Source organism: Nematostella vectensis, chromosome 7 (assembly GCF_932526225.1).
Source record: "Nematostella vectensis chromosome 7, jaNemVect1.1, whole genome shotgun sequence".
NCBI lineage: Eukaryota > Metazoa > Cnidaria > Anthozoa > Actiniaria > Edwardsiidae > Nematostella > Nematostella vectensis.
In genome coordinates this window covers 9,603,140-9,622,554 of record NC_064040.1, presented here as the reverse complement: position 1 = coordinate 9,622,554, position 19,415 = coordinate 9,603,140, and the positions used below count along the sequence as shown (strand labels likewise).

At 40.6% G+C, this 19,415-nt stretch overlaps 4 protein-coding genes and 1 long non-coding RNA gene across 8 annotated transcripts in view; 3 read left to right on the top strand and 2 right to left on the bottom strand.

The window, feature by feature from the left end:
• The first annotated feature begins 89 nt into the window (after nucleotides 1-89).
• LOC5518997 (haloacid dehalogenase-like hydrolase domain-containing protein 3) lies at nucleotides 90-1,228 on the top strand. Its single transcript, XM_032363642.2, has one exon. It carries the CDS (start codon nucleotides 222-224, stop codon nucleotides 912-914), a length of 693 nt encoding a protein of 230 aa, XP_032219533.2. The 5' UTR covers nucleotides 90-221; the 3' UTR covers nucleotides 915-1,228.
• A 5,747-nt stretch (nucleotides 1,229-6,975) lies between these two features.
• On the bottom strand, nucleotides 6,976-7,669 carry LOC125568373. Its single transcript, XR_007312303.1, has 2 exons — nucleotides 7,406-7,669; nucleotides 6,976-7,323 (listed from the first exon to the last, which is right to left on the bottom strand). It is a non-coding gene; the product is annotated as an uncharacterized LOC125568373 (long non-coding RNA).
• A 192-nt stretch (nucleotides 7,670-7,861) lies between these two features.
• LOC5518947 (torsin-4A) lies at nucleotides 7,862-10,290 on the top strand. The gene has a single exon (XM_032363645.2). The coding sequence runs from the start codon at nucleotides 7,983-7,985 to the stop codon at nucleotides 9,891-9,893; it is 1,911 nt and encodes a 636-aa protein (XP_032219536.2). The 5' UTR covers nucleotides 7,862-7,982; the 3' UTR covers nucleotides 9,894-10,290.
• A 1,571-nt stretch (nucleotides 10,291-11,861) lies between these two features.
• On the top strand, nucleotides 11,862-13,953 carry LOC5518948 (HIG1 domain family member 1A, mitochondrial). Its single transcript, XM_001638822.3, has 2 exons — nucleotides 11,862-12,075; nucleotides 13,518-13,953. The coding sequence occupies exons 1-2, from the start codon at nucleotides 11,958-11,960 to the stop codon at nucleotides 13,709-13,711; spliced, it is 312 nt and encodes a 103-aa protein (XP_001638872.2). The 5' UTR covers nucleotides 11,862-11,957; the 3' UTR covers nucleotides 13,712-13,953.
• A 3,311-nt stretch (nucleotides 13,954-17,264) lies between these two features.
• Nucleotides 17,265-19,415, bottom strand: part of LOC5518949 — a 20,640-nt gene continuing 18,489 nt past the window's right edge. For 3 of the 4 annotated variants that reach the window (XM_048730527.1, XM_048730525.1, XM_048730526.1), the window contains 3 exons: nucleotides 18,906-19,210; nucleotides 17,815-18,593; nucleotides 17,265-17,516 (listed from right to left, as the gene is read on the bottom strand). In XM_048730527.1, the coding sequence (XP_048586484.1) occupies nucleotides 17,326-17,516; nucleotides 17,815-18,593; nucleotides 18,906-19,210 (1,275 nt within the window). In that variant the 3' untranslated portion in view covers nucleotides 17,265-17,325. The remainder of the gene's footprint in view (nucleotides 17,517-17,814; nucleotides 18,594-18,905; nucleotides 19,211-19,415) is intronic. The other variant, XM_048730528.1, reaches the window with a different exon arrangement.

Sequence of the window (19,415 nt, the reverse complement as noted above, 5' to 3'; positions counted from 1 at the left end):
ACATTCTTCAACGTTCATTGAGGGTGCCCTATGCTATCGCTGTTGTTGTTGTTTTTTTTAATTTGGAACTTCTCAGTCATTTCTGGTTGATGCATATAATTTTTCTGCATTGGGTACCCTGTGTTAATAGCATATTCAAAATGGCGGACGAGTTGGTGTGATGAAGCGATGAAAACGTTGCTGCTTTATTTCCGCTGTATACTGCGGCCCATGTCGCTGTGATGTACCGATTGATAACTCTTGATGCCACAAACACATTATTTAGAGTTCGAGGATCCGTTGGCTATCAGTACGCGAAATCTGCCATGGACCAACTCGGCTATCAACTGAGCGCTGCAAACATTGATAAGGAATTCCGGAAAGCTTACAAAATGTACTGGACCAAATACCCAAATTTTGGCGCAGCTCATAGAATCACAAGCAAACAGTGGTGGGAAAAGGTTGTAAGAAAAACATTCGACGGGAATATTCACTCTGAAGAAATTGAAGCGTTTTCGGTGCATCTGTACAACCACTTCGCCACTGGAGATCCATGGGAAGTATTCCCGGAAGTTATGCACGTTTTAACACAACTAAAGGGTGAAGAAGTCACTCTAGGAGTGATTTCAAACTTTGATGAGAGACTCGAGCAGATACTAGATAGTCTGAAGTTGAGGGAGTTCTTTTCTTTTATTTTAACTTCAAGAAAAGTTGATGTTTGTAAACCATCACCAGAGATATTTAGACTTGCTTTAAAAATGTCAGGAGTTCATTCAAAGGAAGCTTTGCATGTCGGGGATAATTTAGAGCTAGATGTTTTAGGGGCTTCTTCTGCCGGCTTTTCCAGTTTGCTGCTAAATAGACAGGACAGCAGTCACAAGCATGTCCTAGAGAATTTTAAGGTGATCCCAAATTTGAAGGCTTTGATAAAGTAATAGAGAGGTGAAAGGGAGTTTTGCTTTAAAAAAATGAATGACCGTTTATGATAGGGTACAAAAGGATTTAGCTTTCAAGCTTTCAAGATTGTTAACAGGTTTTAGTATGAGGCACAGTGGCAACGTCACATACAATGCTTTTTTTTGCTATATTCTACTAATTCCTTAAATCTCCAAAACTAACTTATTGTGTAGGTATTTTTTTATTCATAGATCAGCCAATTGGAAAATGCTTTTTCCAATCAGGGGAAAAAGATAAACCGATTAAATAATATATATTAAGGAACATCAGTAAAAGGCATATATCAAGTATACACAGTGATCACCAACTACCGTAATTGATCCAATAAGCACCCCCAAATATCTGTCTCACCTAAACATGATGTACTAAATAGCTTCAATGACAAGGGGGACTGTGACTTGGATAGTATACATGCCACAACATTCTATCATTCAAATGTTGTTTTTTGTTATGGCTCCGTAAAAAGGAATTAAGAAAATTAAGAAAACACTACCTTCTCTAATTTTCTTAGCCTGCGTAGCAGCATAAAAGGGGAAAGGGCTATGCAGGCTAAATATCCCAGAATTCTTACCCCATGATCCCATAATTCCAATCCACACAATCTGAGGCTCCACGCACCGCTTACGAAGTGTGTTCTGATTGGCTCCTGGATAGGCTATTGTTCAAGAAGCTTCTCTTGTGAAACGAAAAAAGCATGTGCTGGAAGGTGGGAGGTAGATTTGTGAATTTAAGCTACCCCCCCTCCCCCCGCCCTGGATCCGCTACTGTGCAAAAGGCTGGAGCAGATTGCAGAGTGAGACTCTTGTTAGGTCAGTTCTATGAATAAAGTCTGTAGACTAATCACCTCAGCCTAGTACCTCAGACATATACCCAAATTTACGTTAGGATACAAATCTTTAATGCGGTAAACGCTAACATCCCTATATAGACCCCTTTTCTTTTTGCGATGCCCCCGTCACATACACACCCCGGGTTGCCAGACGTTTCACTTGTTTTTTTCGTGATGCCCGCGTGTTGCTAGAGTTTCCCCTACCGGTCTATAGAGTTCTATCCTCGTACTCTCACATACACACCCCGGGTTGCCAGACGTTTCACTTGTTTTTTTTGTTTTTTTTTTTCGTGATGCCCCCAAGGTTGCTAGAGTTTCCGAGTTTCCTATACCGGTCTATAGACTTCTATCCTCATACTCTCACATACACACCCCGGGTTGCCGGGTTGCCAGAAGTTTCACTTGTTTGTTTTTTTTTTTGTTTTTTTCGTGATGCCCCCGTGGTTGCTAGAGTTTCCTCTTCCGGTCTATAGACTTCTATCCTCATACTCTCACATACACACCCCGGGTTGCCGGGTTGCCAGAAGTTTCACTTGTTTGTTTTTTTTTTGTTTTTTTTCGTGATGCCCCCGTGGTTGCTAGAGTTTCCTCTACCGGTCTATAGAGTTCTATCCTCGTACTCTCACATACAAACCCCAGGTTGCCGGGTTGCCAGACGTTTCACTTGTTTTATTTTTTTTTTCGTGATGCCCCCGTGGTTGCTAGAGTTTCCTCTTCCGGTCTATACAGTTCTGTCCTCGTACTCTAACATACACACCCCGGGTTGCCAGACGTTTCACTTGTTTTTTGTTTTTTTTCGTGATGCCCCCGTGGTTGCTATAGTTTCCTCTACCGGTCTATAGAGTTCTATCCTCGTACTCTCACATACACACCCCGGGTTGCCGGGTTGCCAGACGTTTTACTTGTTTTTTTTTTGTTTTTTTTCGTGATGCCCCCGTGGTTGCTATAGTTTCCTCTACCGGTCTATAGAGTTCCATCCTCGTACTCTCACATACACACCCCGGGTTGCCCGGTTGCCAGACGTTTCACTTGTTTTTTTTTTTTTTGTGATGCCCCCGTGGTTGCTATAGTTTCCTCTACCGGTCCATAGAGTTCTATCCTCGTACTCTCACATACACACCCCGGGTTGCCCGGCTGCCGGGTTGCCAGACGTTTCACTTGTTTTTTTTTTTGTTTTTTTTTTTCGTGATGCCCCCAAGGTTGCTATAGTTTCCTCTTCCGGTCTATAGACTTCTATCCTCGTACTCTCACATACACACCCCGGGTTGCCGGGTTGCCAGACGTTTCACTTGTTTTATTTTTTTTTTGTGATGCCCCCGTGGTTGCTAGAGTTTCCTCTTGCGGTCCATAGAGTTCTATCCTCGTACTCTCACATACACACCCCGGGTTGCCGGGTTGCCAGACGTTCCACTTGTTTTATTTTTTTTCGTGATGCCCCCGTGGTTGCTATAGTTTCCTCTACCGGTCTATAGAGTTCCATCCTCGTACTCTCACATACACACCCCGGGTTGCCCGGTTGCCAGACGTTTCACTTGTTTTTTTTTTTTTTTTCGTGATGCCCCCGTGGTTGCTATAGTTTCCTCTACCGGTCTATAGAGTTCTATCCTCGTACTCTCACATACACACCCCGGGTTGCCGGGTTGCCATTGACCTCACTTGACCTTATTTCCACCATCTGGTCAAGTTACCCTTGAAGATATTGAAAAGAGTGATTTAAAGTATACATCTTGGAGACTCAATGTTTTCTCTGAGTCATGTGTCGTAGGGGTGAACTAGCTCAAATTGGCAGGAAGGACACCACAAAGACAGAGTTGTTACACACTTTATTATTACAGCAAGAGCACAACTCAAAACGAGAACAAGATGGAAACAGGTTAGATCTCATTGAGTCTAGTGGTTGATTAACCTGGGAGGTTTGAAACACTAAAAATTAATGTTATTTTTTAATACTGTATTTTACTCTGGAAACGCCCGTGTTCCACTATGACATTATAAAGAAAACCACAAAAGCTATGATTTAGAAGCTGAACAAATGTATGTCCTGTACAAACACTTTCTAATATTTTTTTTGGTTTGGATCGGGTATCCGTACCAAGACGTAGGGGCCTAAAGTGGTGTGGTAGTGAGGTGGGTGTGGTCATATGGTATGGTGATGTTGGAGGTTGATGGTGAAGGATGGCTAGTAAGGTAATGTAGAGTGGAGATGGCAGTAATGTAATTACGGTGAAAAGATGGATAGGTTCGACTAGTAGGTGGTGGAGGGTGGTGAAAAGATAAAGTGGGACTATAGAATAGGTTGTGGTAAAATAATAATATGGTGTGTTATGGAGGTGGCTAATGGCTGTGTTGGTGGGGAAAAAAGTGGTATGGTGTATAGGTAAGAGTGGTGGTGAGGGAGATGTGGAGTAGATGAGGCTTTAGCTTGATGGGTGTGTGTGTGTGTGTGTGTTAAAATGGTAGTGGTGCGGAGGTCGATTTAAAATTTGTGAGGTTATGGTGTAAATGTGGGTGATAATATATCGTTATGATGTTAGGTGATCGTTAGGTGTTGGTTTGTGGGTAGGTAGGGTGGGTCATAGGGTGTGGTCGTTTGTAGTTGGGTTTTGTGCTGTGGGGTAAATGTTTGTATGGTGGGGGAGGGGGCTGTATGTAGGTGTTTGTAGGGGGGAATTGGTTGTGGGGTAGTGTCTGGTGTAGGGTGTGGCTGGTTGGTGTGTTGTGGGTTGGTTGGTATAGTCGTAGGATGTGGTCATAGGGTGTGGTCGTTTGTAGTTGGGTTTTGTGCTGTGGGGTAAATGTTTGTATGGTGGGGAGGGGGCTGTATGTAGGTGTTTGTAGGGGGGGGGAATTGGTTGTGGGGTAGTGTCTGGTGTGGCTGGTTGGTGTGCTGTGGGTTGGTTGGTATAGTCGTAGGATGCTATTGTGTGTATGTAGTAGGCTATGTGTGGAGGGGTAGATGTGTGTGTGGTGGGAGGGGGGTTGGGCTGTATGGAGGGTGTGGTGTTGGAGGGAGCGCTGGTTGCAGGACTAGTGGCTGCTGTAGGGTGTGGTTGGTTTGGTGTGTTGTAGGGTGAGTAGTGTTGTGGCCATGGAGGGGAAGGAGTGTGTGGTTTTGGTGTTGGCAGGGGTCTGGCTTGTGTAGGGTGTGTATATTTTAGGTGAGAGTGTAGAAAAGTGTGAGGGGGGAGGAGGAAGTGTATGTGTAGGTGTGTGGGGCTTAGGTGGGTGTTGGTGTTGTGTTGGGGCTTGGAATAATCGTGGTGGGTTGTATGATGGCGTGGTATGGGTAAAGTGGGTATGGGGCTGTTTGTGGGGTGAGGGATGAGGGGGTACTTGTTGTGGGGTAAGTGGGTGGTTGGGTGCGGGTGATGTGAGTAGGGGGTACTTGGGTGGTTAGCTAGGTATGAGGGGGGAGAGAAAGGAGGTTGTGACATGTATAGAGCTGGGTGGTAGTAGTGGGTAGGTATGTTGTGTGGTAAGGATAAAATAAGATTTAATTTGTGAGAGGGATGTGGGTATGTATGGTGAAGGGAGACGGGGTGGAGAAAGAAGTGGTGTGTGGGGGATTTGAAGGACGCCTCGGGATCACTATATGTGATACAGCACTTTCCCAGTATGGTAATCATAGTTTTGGTTTTAATCTGGTATTCGTACCGAGGCGTCGGGGCTTAACTGTGGCTGTGTGGGTTGATAAAATGTGTGGTAATGGACGTTGGTGCGTGGTTTAAAGTGTGTAAGTGTGGCTATTTTATATGGTGTATTGCATTGGGGGCTGTAAGGGTTGGAGTAGTGGCTGTATATGAGAGGTAGAAATAGGCTAGCAGTGAGATGTTAGAGGAGAACTGTGTGTTTGACCTTCGGAGGAAGGTCACCCCACACAGCCACAGTTAAGCCCCAACGCCTCGGTACGAATACCAGATTAAAACCAAAACTTTAACAAAATGTTTATAGATTGTTTATCCTGGAAAAGAACATAAGGAGGAGGAGCCACCGATGTCCCTTGAAGAGATGCTTAGGGCTATAAGACTGTACTGGCTGGAAAAGACAGTATATACCAGAGTTCTCAAAGAGCCCCGCTTTGAAGCTGCCACCAGTCATTGCACCAGCTATGAGGGCAGACAAAGTATTTAACAGCGAAGGGATAAAAAGCAGCATTTATCTCGGAGCTGGTTTTACTAAGAAAATGGAAGGTAAGACAATGTAGTAGTTAAGTTAGTTAAAAGTAACATATTTGATAGTCCTCCTCAGCAATATAACCCTGGCATGGTTGGAATCAACTTTTGAAATTTGTTAGCCGCCAGGGCATTAGCAGATCTAGTGGGAGGGTTTAGAGGGACCCCCTCCCCCTTGGGCTGCCAAAGAAAGTTGAAATGGAAAAAAAGATTCAATAAAGATGATTCCTCTAAGCTTGCCCCTACCCATCTCTTTTTTTTTTTATAAACTACCAGCATATAATAAAAAAGTATGTCCTTCTTGGGAAACACCCTGATGGGTACACGTTATCATAAAACTGCCTTCTTAGATTTTGATGTCTGTTTAAATCAGAAAGCCAAGTGCAAACAACAAATAATACCCCCCCCTTTTTCACTGTGTCTGTTTTGACCACCACTTCAACTTTGGCATATCTAATGAGGCGGATGTGACCTCATTTGCAACCCAAGAATTGTCAGGGTGTCAGGACCTGACACACGAAGCCACGGGAATTTCGTCCCCTAAATCGTGCACCATATGAGCGAGACGGAACAAAATATGATCTACACAGCAAAAATGTCAAAGTAAATTATATCGCTGTTTGTGCGAAAAAATGTGGGTCCTTTAGCATTTCATCTAGGTTTTGGGGGTTATACATTATGTAAATTATATGTAAGCTATATCGATATCTAAAGGACCCATCTGTTAGCGAGATAATCAGCATTTCGTACAACTAGTTTAGTAAACTATGATAGCGGCAATGGCACCATGTTGAGGCATGTAATGCAAAGTAAATAGCAAAATCATTTGAATTATCAATAAGGGGCTACTTTAAAATGCAAGCAGGATATACGTTCTATATTTGTATGAGGTTATATTTACATTTTAAGCCAGCTACCAAGAGGAAAAGCACTTTATTTCCACGTCTAATAAAGTTGCATAGGTAAAGACGCCACATGTAGCCAAAATTGTTTTTTCTCACGCAAAGTCACGCGAGCTCTCGCAATTCTTCTTATTTGGTGATCATTTCGCGCCAACTCGAGCTTTATCCGTGAGGGGACTGGGCAAGTAGGTGTTTTACAGACTGGTATATTCAAAAGGCTCTAAAAAATCGGGGATTATGGGAAATCGAGGATTTTTGGTAATTAAGATTTTTCTATCATAGCAGATATTAGATATCGATGGATGAACCGTTTTGGAGGATATTGCTTTTATTCCTTCAGGTGCACTTTAAAGCAATGGAATTCACGGATAATGAGTGTATTTTTGCTTTGGAGAATATGAGGTTATATGACAGGCTAAGCTTGTCCGGTTCAAACAATACAGATTCAATTTTCAACGTCAAACGTCACATCTTTTCCTTTTACCTGAAATAGCAAACATATTCAGATAACTAGTTAAACGAAGCTGACAACTCACACGAAGCTCAACTCTCCCTTGCTTACTTACCTTTTTGTTAAAAAAAACTCTGGTGCTGTTTACGTTCTAGGTGAGTATTGTTTGGTCTTTCAATGAATAAAGCTTGTAGTAAGATACAGGAAAAGCAATTATGGAAGAGAAGGGGAATTAACCAGGATTTTAGAGAAGATTGGCTGCAAAACAGAGTATGGAGGGTGAATTGTGACTTGGCGACCGCCCATCGTAAAACAATGACTTCCGGTAGCCAATCAGGAAGGACCTTGTAAGTGCTGCGTATTATCTGCACAATCTCAGAATCAGACTTCAAGTCAGTTTCAGAATTTCAACCCAGAAATACCAGAATCCTTATCCCAAGATGACCAATATTTGTATGACAGTCCAACTGAATGTGAACGGCTATTATGTTCTGCGAATATAAATAAAAAAATTGTTTATTTAATAATTGATTAAGGGGATGCCTGTGGTGTCGTGGCGCGGAGCCTCGGATTTAGCTTGATTCAAAATGGCGGGAGGCGTCCCGGTTGTAAGGTTGTATCAACTATTTATCATTCATTTCTAGATATCCATCCTTAGATTGACAAGTCCCTCTCAAAAACTCTCAGGAAGTATGACAATGGCGTTACACAGATCTGGCGAGCGACAATTTCAAAGAAATCATTCCCTGCCGGAAGGGTCATGGTTTCGTCAGAATACCGAAGCATCGACTAGTCCAAGAAGTGACGAATCTGACCACGATTTTGATTCAGACGAAGACAACAATGCCATGATAATAGATTATCCAATGGAATCTCCTGAAACCTCGATTAGTGCTAATGATAAGACTTTTGTACTGAAGCAACCACAACTTTCGCTTGACTACTTGAAGCATAATGCTAACCTGAATAATACTACCCCTTCTTCAAAAACACCGGCTAGCTCCAGATCTATGCAGATTGGAAGACCAAAATCATTTGGCCTGAAAGACATCGATCTGACTAAAAATCGCCGTGCTGCCGAGATCAGAGCAGCGAGAGAGAACAACAGGAATCATATTTTTACTCCCATTCGACAAAACTCCTGCCCCTCAATGACATCCGGGCAACATTTCAATTTAAATAATGCAATGATAGATAATTCAGAAGAAATGCATGAACAAGAAACCCCAAATTCTAGTATGTCATTTGATAAACACAGACCTGAAGGTAAGAATTGTGCTTATGGATCTTCGGCTAGCACACAGGGGCAAAGGCCAAAATATTTCCAGGATCCTAGGCCTAATGTTACATTAGCCATCAAAGCTATTAAGCCAATAGCGCTATACAGTCAAACGTTGCCTGAAGAGTCGTCTGGTGGAAATGAACTCAAAGATGAAGACAAAAGTAAAGATGTGATAGTGATAGCTGACGATGAAACTGAAAGTAATGTGGAACACAAGGATCAGCCCAAACAAAATGCGATTTCTCTCCCTGGCATTGCTAAAAATAGCATTTTGTTAAAGAGAAGAGTAAAAAAGTATAAAAGGAGCTCAGCAGATTTTAGTGAAGATGAAGACCAGTTGCAGACTGTACCAAAGAACCCAAAACAACAGACACCACAACAAGTAGTATGTCACAAGAAAAGTAACAGACTTCTGTATGTGTTCATGACAGTTGCCTTTGCAATTGCCCTTGGATCTGTGTACCTTCATCTTAATCCACATGGCTTATGCTTGGATGGTGAATTCACAGCGAACCTTACTGGTCTGGAAGCATCTTTCAAAAGAGAGTTCTATGGGCAGCATTTAGCAACCAGGGTGCTGCTATCCTCTATCAAGGGCCACTTGAAGACAAAAGGAAGCAAACCGTTGGTGCTTTCTTTGCATGGTTGGACAGGAACAGGAAAGAACTTTGCCACTGAGCTAATCGCACAGCATTTATTTAAACATGGAATACATAGCAATTTTATTTACAAGTTTATTATCCCATTACACTTTCCACACCAGTCACTTGCTGCACTTTACAGGAGTCAGCTTCAGCAGTGGATCACATCGAATGTCACAAGGTGCTCAAAAGGGGGCTTGTTTGTCTTTGATGAAATGGACAAAATTCCTCAGGGTATCGTAGATGTCTTGAAGCCCTTTCTAGATGCAAGAGGGAACCATTTCTGCAAGATGATTTTTGTGTTTCTTTCTAACACTGGTGCAAAGCTCATTAACCAGCATGCATTAGAATATTACCAGCTAGGACACGAAAGGGAAAAAATCGGTCTTGTCACATTGGAAGAACTTTTCCATCAGATATCTGAGAGTGACCCTAATATCTGGTATAATGATCTTTTGAGATCCGAGGTGATTGATCATTTTGTCCCATTCCTACCACTGGAGAGAAAGCATGTCAAGCAATGCATCCAAAGAGATCTGAGAGATAAAGGAAACCCTGCAGTTAAGGGACTAGTAGACCACATAGCTGATGAGATGACTTATTTTCCAGAAAGAGAGAAGCTGTTTTCTATTTCTGGCTGCAAGAAGGTCTCCTCGAAAGTTGATGTAGCTGTTGGGTGATCAAATGATGTTCTAAGGGTTTCTTCATCGCATAAGGAGAACTTTTTGTTGTTGTTTAAAAAGATAAAGAGTTTCAATAGTCCCGTTAATTAGAGCAGCATATGGGTAACCTCCAGGATTCATAGTGGCTGATACCCAATCAACATTAATTTATAGGAAGAGTTTGAATTATGTATTTAGCCTGAAAATAAGTATGCTTCTAGGAAAAAACTTCTAGAGTCTGTGTATGTATATATGTTCTCTGGACATATTTCTAACAAATTTTGGTCAATATGACCACATTGAATGGTGGATGTCTATTGGGCAACACTCAGCGTGATTATTTGATTAATTTGCAGGAATGAATACCCTTTGTGGAATATGTCAAAGTATACAATAAAATAACGGTATTTACTAACAAGGGAAGCTAATCAAGTTTGGCTTGCAACTTTACAAAAGAATGATGTTAAGGCAAAAAATTGTTTACCCTATTCCCTTTTCATCGACCTGTGACCTGGCATATTTTAAGAATCAGTGATTCTGTTTGATTTTCTCTTAAAATCTGTTATATCCACACCCGAAACCGCTGATATGTAAACCTATCCCCTCCCCTGCTGTTCGGTGCATAGCATGCAAAAACTACAAAGGCATGATGGTCCATTTCATCTGTTTATGTAAAAGTTATATAAAGAATGTTGAGAATTAGTGAGTTTCTTTCTCATCAGAAAAAAACAAGGTCATTGAGACAGTTTACAACGTTTTATGCAAATTGTACACTTCAACAAATGAATGAGTTATTGTCTACATTCCACCCCTTCCCCACACTCCCAAATAGCGTGCTTTGTTTAAAATTTAACCCAGTGCTAACAGATAATCACTAAAACTATTTTAAAAGTATATTATTTATATTCTTATTCTATTATCTTTAGTCAGAAACAGTTTTATAAATTAATATCCAACATGCGTGATGGCGACACACCGCTGACTGCTACAGTCTGATGATTGCATCAGCTAGTTGTGGTTTCCTTCAAATAAGCGATCAAGTCTGCTCGCTCGTTCTTTTTCTTTATTCCAGCGAAAACCATTTTTGTTCCTGGAATGTATTTCTTGGGATTCTCCAGGTAAACAAATAGGGTTTCATCATTCCAGGTGATTCCTTTGGTTAGATTGGCAGGCGTATATGTATAGCCCTCTGCTTGCCCGGTTTTCCGCCCAAACATGCCATGCAGATTAGGTCCTGTCTTATGCTTTCCCCCTGCTTCTACTGTATGGCAAGCCGAACATTTCGTCTTGAATATTTTAGCCCCCTTGGTAGCATCGCCTTCTGGTATACTCATATTGATTTGAATACCAAATGTAGTCCCTTTTTTCACTCTTTAGCCGTACGTTTTTTGGGGAGACATCAAGGCTCGCTAGCGAACGCCGGTGTTTCGTGAGACACAGGTAAACCATGTAAGTGCTCTGCTTTATATATTGCCTGTCACAAGCCGTCACAATGACTCAGCATAATAATTTAGCCCGGCGCACACTTTCGAGAGTTAAAAAAGGAAACGCAAAAAAGCTTGTACTGAGAGCCCAAACTATCTTATTTTTTTACAACGGATATCACCTAAAAGGAAATGCTTTGTAGTGAACAAATTCTACGTATTTTGTTGAGAGGAAAGGGTCAACGAAGCATTTCATTATTATTTGAATTTTTTGGCAGTCGTGAGAGACTACACGTTTTTGATTCAAGGCTCTTTGGGCTCTTGCATTATGACTCAGCAAAACCTTGCGTGACAGCCAACAATCTCACGAAAGACACAACGCAAAGCTAAACAGAATATACTCGATTTAATATCAAAATACTTGAAAATGTTAATATCTAATTGGCAAGAAAGCTTTAGCCACCATCTTGAATTGCCTATATGGTGTTTTTAGCGTAGATTTAAATCTTCTTCCGCGTCTTGAATGCGTGACCCCCTTGTGACGTCATCCTAATTGCGTAAGTAGCGAGAGCCATCGACCGAGAGATTCATTCGTGACAGGACTCAGGTACAGAAGGTTATACGAGTTTTATCGCTGCCATTCACATTTAAAATAATCATGCCTATCCCTTCTGAGACCAAACAACTGAGCGAGTCATGGCAGACGAGGGAAGAACGAGAGACAGAGACCGAAAAGTTGATAAGGAAAAGTAAAGCACAGCCATTCATACCAATTGGTAAGTATAAATTCCCAGTTTAAATTTCAATTCCCTTCGTTGTATAGCTAAATATTACATATTTTCTTTAATCATTCTTGCTTAATATTTGTTTTTTTTTTTGGCTAAACTTATTAAGAAAACAGTACTGGTGTATTACTGTACATGCTTTTCTCTATTGAAAACCCCTAAACTCAACAAAAAGCCGGTTGATAATGTCTTCTTCGTCAGCATCGCAAATCTGTTCTTGGAAGCGAACAAGCCATCCAAAGTCGGCATTTTACGCCGTGTATGTGCTTGTATGATATCACGAGGCCTCAAGCGCCCTTTACATTCCCCATTTTGCTTTTGAAGACTCGCTTTTAAATTCGTAAAAATTGAGATGTCTGTCTAATCCTGGGTTATGAAATAGACATAAATTACTTAAGTTATACGCACGTCAAATTCATTTAGTCGCCACAATAGTAAAGAAGGGCAAAAAGGAACTTAATAGATTCTGTTTTTTAATTCTGTCTTAGCGACCTTTAGTTGTGTATTTCTCTGGATCGATTCTTTGTTGCGTTTTTATAACTTATACAACCATTTGAAAAGTCGTGAGTCCTTTCACGCCGTCACTTCCACGTGTCACGCAATATGAAATGTACTTGTCTAAAACAATAATACAAGCTGTCTGTGCACAATATGGCACGGCGAATCTAAATTTGTCCAATTAACAAAACAAAACTATGGCAGTACTTAGCTGTAAAACTCCTAGTTCCTAGGTCCACAGGCATCCCAAGGCTAATGCCAGTCACTCTATGAAGGAATGGGGGCATTCTATAAAGGAATAGAGGCTTACCCCACAGGAAATTGATTAAATTACGTGTTTGAAACACGCAATCTGCATAATTTTTGGAGATGCATTTAGCATTATGGTCATTTAAAACTGAGTGTCTTCATTCATCGATTAGTCATATAATAAATACACTATTCTTACCTAATTCAAATTAGTTTGTGTTTCGAATGTGTGGCGTGGCAAGGACCAGTTATTCGTTTTGAATACCTCTTGGCAATATCCAAATGGCGTGATAGCAATATATAAAAAAAAAACCTCCCTCGCATTGTAATGTAGCTTGTGATGCAGACAGTACTTGTGCCAATAATTTACTCCATGACCTTGATTCAAAGCAATTTTACAGTGCATTATCTCATCTAGTTGCTGATCTATCGGCATTGCTCCTCTGTGTATTTTTCTCCTAGATTCATCCATTGGAGGCACTAGTGTACTGGGCAGCTTTGCTTGTGCAGTATCATACACAATTTTGCAAAAATGCCGCCTCCCCCCAGTAATTAATGACTGCTCCCTAAGTTGTGAGGGAAGAATGAGGGAGGTCACTTGGTGAATGTTCTATTATGCTAATTAGGTAATAACATTCCTTTTTGGGATAATACACTCATTCGGACATTATAAAATTTGTTTGTAGGTATCCTTGGGACAACTGCAGCTATTGTGTGGGGTGTCATAGCGTACAGACATAGAGGACCTATGAGCACAAGCCGTTACATCATGAGGCTGAGAGTTATCGCCCAAAGCTGTGTGGTTGGATCTATAATGGTTGGCATGGGCATCACTGCCTATCAAGGCAATTTATATGCCAATGATGACCAAAAGAAGTAATAATGACCTAAGATCTCCCTGTAGAAAAATTATCAGAACAAGAGGTGCATACAGTGATGTGGATTTTCATGGGATTGAAAAAGACTATTTTGTCCAGCACAGAAAACTTGGACATGAAAATATGTACTGTTGAGTTTGCAATTCATTTCCGTGTAAACTCTTGTTAAAAAGGTTTAATCTATTATGTGCCTTGGCAAAGCAAATTTTCAATAATAAGTTTTCAGTCAGTGATTTGGCCTGCACAAGAGTCTAGTGTTAATTTAAAAATAATAATATTGAAACACAAAGGGGTTATTTGCCGGGTAGGAGGTCTCTATCATGAAATACTGTGACCGAGGTCTTGAAAATACTAACCGAGGCCGAAAGCTGAGGACCTTCGGCAGATATAGGAATCTTTGGACTGCAGTGACCGTTAAAAATATGTTATTTAAATTTATTATTGAATATTTTGTTTTTCTTCAGAGACATTCATGCTAACACATAAGAGTTCATAGTGGACCTTGCTTGGCCATTTGTAAATAAACCAGAAGTTGTGTACTTCAATTTATTCCACAGCAGTAAACTTTAAAAAAAATGTTTTTAAAGTTGATCCCCTATAACTTTATAGCGGAGCCAAGCGCGGAGCCAAGCGCGTAGCTCCATAGGCATAGAAATATGGTATAGGTATGCGACTTGGTTTTTGTGGTCATCGCGCGGGTACCCTGTGGTGTCACTCGCCAGCCAGCCAGTCCGCCGCGCGACTCCCAGGCCCCACTCGGCCCCGAAATGGCGACTAAATACAAGCACGGAGCAAGGGAAAAAGTTCTTGTCGGTTATGCGATGATTATTTATTTGGGCTCAAATTTTGTGACTTAAGGATAAAGTCAACTAGAGGAGATCGACTAACATTCATTCACGCCAAGATTTATCTGGTTTTATCTAGTAAATTTAAGCAAGTAACAGTTCACATTATAAAGCGAACACAACCACAAGAAAGCGACAAAAAAACAATGCAAGGTGAGTTTCGGACGACGATTTGTATTGTCTATTGAGGATATGACAGTTATTAGGCTTTTTGTTGTCCTTTTGTATGTTCTGAGAATACCAGAGTACTTAACTTGGTAATTACCAAGTACTTAACTTGGTAATCAACTTATTTGAGCATAACAGCTTTTGTTTTGACATTCTTTGTTTTATCTATATTCTTGATTGTGTTGAATAAAATACAATACACCAAAAACTGGAGTTCGACTCTGCCAAATTTTCGTATTTAATAAGACTTCTTCAGGGCAGATTGATTGTGTTGAGATATTTCATAAAGGCTAACCAATATCGTGTTGCATTTGTCAAATACTGCTAAAGAAGACCGTTCTTGTCTTTATATCCTATGCTCTTAGTCCTAAGAAGATACATATCCTTAGAAGATACAGCAACTTTTTCAACTTACAAGAGAAATTTTCCTTACCGAGGATAAAAAAAAATCAACCCCTATTTTCAATATGTATTGTCTGCATCTTGTATCTCATGTGTTTATTTTTTTCAAATTGTTGTGGAAAATTAGTTAGATTATAAATGGCTTGATGAAAAGATTGTTTTGAAAGAAATAATAAATAATTGTTTTCACTCTTTTATGAACCAGGAACTACCTGAGGGCCAAGATGAATGCTAAAGACTGGAAGACATGCGAATTAAAAACCATGTCTTGAAGAGAACAGTAGGATGTTCTTATTCACTGGTCATTTGATACCCCCACACCCATGGTCCCAGGTAAGGGTGGGGGATTAAACTTTAATAAAAGCCTGTTTCCAAGTTAAGAGTCAAAAACAGTCAATACCACCACCCCTCTTGACATATTCTGGTTAAAAAGTGGTCTAAAACCCCACATTAACCCCTGACTTCTGCGGGACCATAAGGGAGGGGGCTCAAATGACTAGGGCATTACTATGTGATTCAGCAGTACACACTCAATAAATTTTTTTTTAGAACAAGATACTTATATAATATAAAACTAAAAACAAACTTTTGCTTCTTAAATAATAAATCTGTAAAGAAAACAGTTTTCTATCAACCTAAAGGTAATGGGAAAGGGGATATTTTAGAAAAGTACTGAATATAATTATCACATTGTTATTATATTTTCTTTTCAAACATTTAAAGAAGAGTCATATTTCTTCCTTTTTCTTCTCCCTGTTGACTTTTTTTATGCAATTGATGCTCTTTGCTATTTCCCCTCTACACCAAAAATAAATTAATGAACAGATTTGATTTTTAAATCAGTAATTTTCATTTAGTACTCTCATTTATATCTTCTTTTTAGGATTTTCTTTCTAAGTCTCTTTCCCATTACATTTATTTTAGAGGTTTAGATTTATTTCATTGGAATAGTTGGATCCAGGGTTTCTCAAAACACCAAAATATAGTGCATTACTGGATGTATATTTTGTAGATATTAATTCCCATGGGGATGGAAAATCACCACTTAAAATGGTACATTAAAACTTCAGTATTGCATCTTATCTAAAATTGTGTCTGACACTATATTCCATCTTTGAAATCCTGTTTCATCCATTGTTCTTCGCAAGGACAAAGCTTGTCAGAATGTAGCTTTACAAATGTACATTAATGGAACTTTTATTAAGGGGAAGGGTTTTTTAGGGCAAGATACTAAAACTTTATAACACTAGCAACAACCTTGTTCTTTTTCAATAATAGAATTCTGTTCACATAGCTTGGATAGCATAGACATGGCCTCTTTAGAGGCCTGTGGTGGTGAAAGGGTTAAGATAATGGGAAAGGGGAAATGTCAGGAAATGGTCAATCAAATTATTTTCATTATATTTATTTTTTCACCAAACCTTTCAAGTTGAGTCAATTTACTTTATATCTCCTCTCCCGTCGACTATTTTTTAGTCAATTGATATTCTTTGCTTCCTCTCTACCCCAAACATAGATCAAAGGGTTTGGTTTGAAATTAGAAGTTAGCATTTTAGCACTGTCAGTGATGCCTTGGATGTTTTTTTAGGATTTGCTTCCAAAATCAATCTGTTTTTTCTTCATTGCATTCATTTGGGAGTAGGCCACCAACAACAAGGCCACTATATGGTAAAGGGGGGTGCACCAATATGTAATGCATGAAAGGAGATATATTTTTTGATTTTAATTTCCAGACATTTTTTTGAATATTCGGTCCAATGAAGGAGAGAATCGCCTCTAAATCAATACATAAAAATTACAGTATGGCATCTAAACAGTCTAAATATATTATTTTGAATCTTTGGAATGCTGTTACATCCATGACATTTTCTGCACAGGGGCAAAGCTTGTCAGAGTATTGTTTTAATTAAAAAAAATATTCATAATGGAACTTCTATGATGGGACATAAGAATTTACCATTAGAATCTTGACAACTTTGACAGCCATATTCACACCAGGAATTGTGTTTGTTTACTTTGATGTACTTCATAATTTAAATTATTGAATAAGGCCTGGATCCATTTGGTTGGTACAATAAATAAATCTCAGTAAAGAGCAGGATCCTAGATCCCCCAAAAATACCTCGATCAGTCAACACAAAAGGTGTTATATTGGCAGTATTTGATGATATATTGGCAGTCGCATGACTTGTGGTCTGACGCTAGCACTCACGTGTTCGAGCGTCATCCAATAGGCTGATGTTATATTGGTAGTCACGTGACGTGTGGTTTGACCCCAGTCGGCACGGCAGGACGAGGCTAAGGCAAATCCTCCAGCAGTCTGCACAGCCAGGGCGATCCTCTGTTTTGCACCATCGGTAGACGTGCTTGATTATTATCCTCAGACATGCCACTGGGAAGGCAAGACAATATAGAAATGATGGAACCCTAAAAACCCGATAACTCGAACTCCCCGATAACTCGAGCTTCACGATATCTCGAACTGACTTACAAAGAGGAAAGGCCATTAAAAATTTGAAAGGGGACAAACTAATTATAAGAATAAGGGCATGCTCGGTTGAAGAAAAAAAAGACATAAAAAATAAAACACAGACGTAGAAAACACTTCAAGCTCCTTTCCAGGCCCCGAGAGCGCCCATCTCTACCACCCCCTCCCCCCTTTTGGGGAAAAATGGAAAAGATAACCTCACCTACGACAATGCCAATTACGGCAGTGTTGATAAAGATGAGCATCACAGAAACGCCCACGTCATCATTTTGATGGTTGATAACCGCCGACACCTCGTCATCCGGGGTCTTCAGCAAGACGCCAATGCTCAAATTCAAGAAAATCGCCATCAGAGCAATTGTTTGGAGAATGTTCTCGAATTGGTCGGCAATGGGCCGCAGGTAAACATACATAATAGCAAACAGCGCCGAGATGATTGCCCCTAGACCAACCTGAGTGCGACTATGTTCACCAATCAGCGCCAGACCGGAAGTCAAAATCAACTTCCGGCCCATCTCGACTGCTTCCCAGTACCAGCACTCAGGTTTGTAGTTCTCGTAAAACAATGTCAGCCCTGATCGAACGCTAGGCTCCGCGCGCGGCTGGGCGTAGCAGATGGCATTTGCACGAACACGCTCATTGGCAATTAGCTGCCCTAGCTCTTGAGGGTCATTCAGACTATCTTGCTCTGTACCCTGGTTATTCTGACCACGGTTGACCTGCGGTTGTCTGATGTATTTCCACACTAAGATTAGGATGACCATAGGGAACCCAATCGGGTAAACTAGCCACCCTGCCGCGACCCGCCAGTAGATATTGTACGCATGCGTGTGGCACTGCACTGAATAGTCGCTGCGGAGAAAGCTTGTGCAGTGCGCATGCGTGGATTCGAAGCACAGCTGAACGCAGTTCGGTGGGAGAATCTGAATGATCTTGGTGCAGGTCGTTGGGTACGTGGCGAACAGGAAGACGCAAATGTTTCTATGACAATCGAGAATGATAAGTAAACGCAAACGTTTCTATAGGCAAAGACAGTGACGAATTGACAGAAAAATCTTTCTCGCCGCAGTTCTACGTGTGTGTTTTAGGAGAATTTGCGCTATATGATACACACGTCAACTGACGCTTAGATGGAAAACATGTAGTGATAGTAATGAATCGACGCATATATGGTGTTTCAATAGAAAAGTTAAGTGATAAATAAGAAGGGTTTTTTTGTAGGAAAAAAGAGTATAAAATGGGACATCTGAAATTGCATACAACATAACCAGACACTACATTTCCTGCTTATACCTGATACAGGAACTTTTGGTTCCAGCCACGTTTTCGTACTTCTTTGCTTGGTCCCAGGCACTCTTCTTCTGAATAACCCTGATCCTAAGTCCGAGGTAGACTAGGAACAACGCCACGACAATCACGTTGATTGACAGCACAAGCGCGAACTGTTGTAGCGCGTCGAAGGCGAGTATTTCCGTCAAGCAGCTGATAGGCGCTATCTCGAGGATGTTGAGTTGAATGTAGTGAAGGGTCTTCTGCATCCAGACAACAGATGAAGGCCATTGGATGTTGGTGAAGGCCGAATACATGCCAGCCATCACCTAAGGGATGAACGAATTTTACGATTAAGACAAAAAGAATAAGGTCTGACCAATGCGTTACGTTCCTGTCTTGCCGAATCTGAATGTCTATTCAGATAATACACTGGGTTCGACGTATATTCAAAGGTCGCACTCCACGTAGTGTCGATCTTAATTCTGCCGTACTCGCTGGATTTAATTATGGACTTATAGATACGAGTACGGC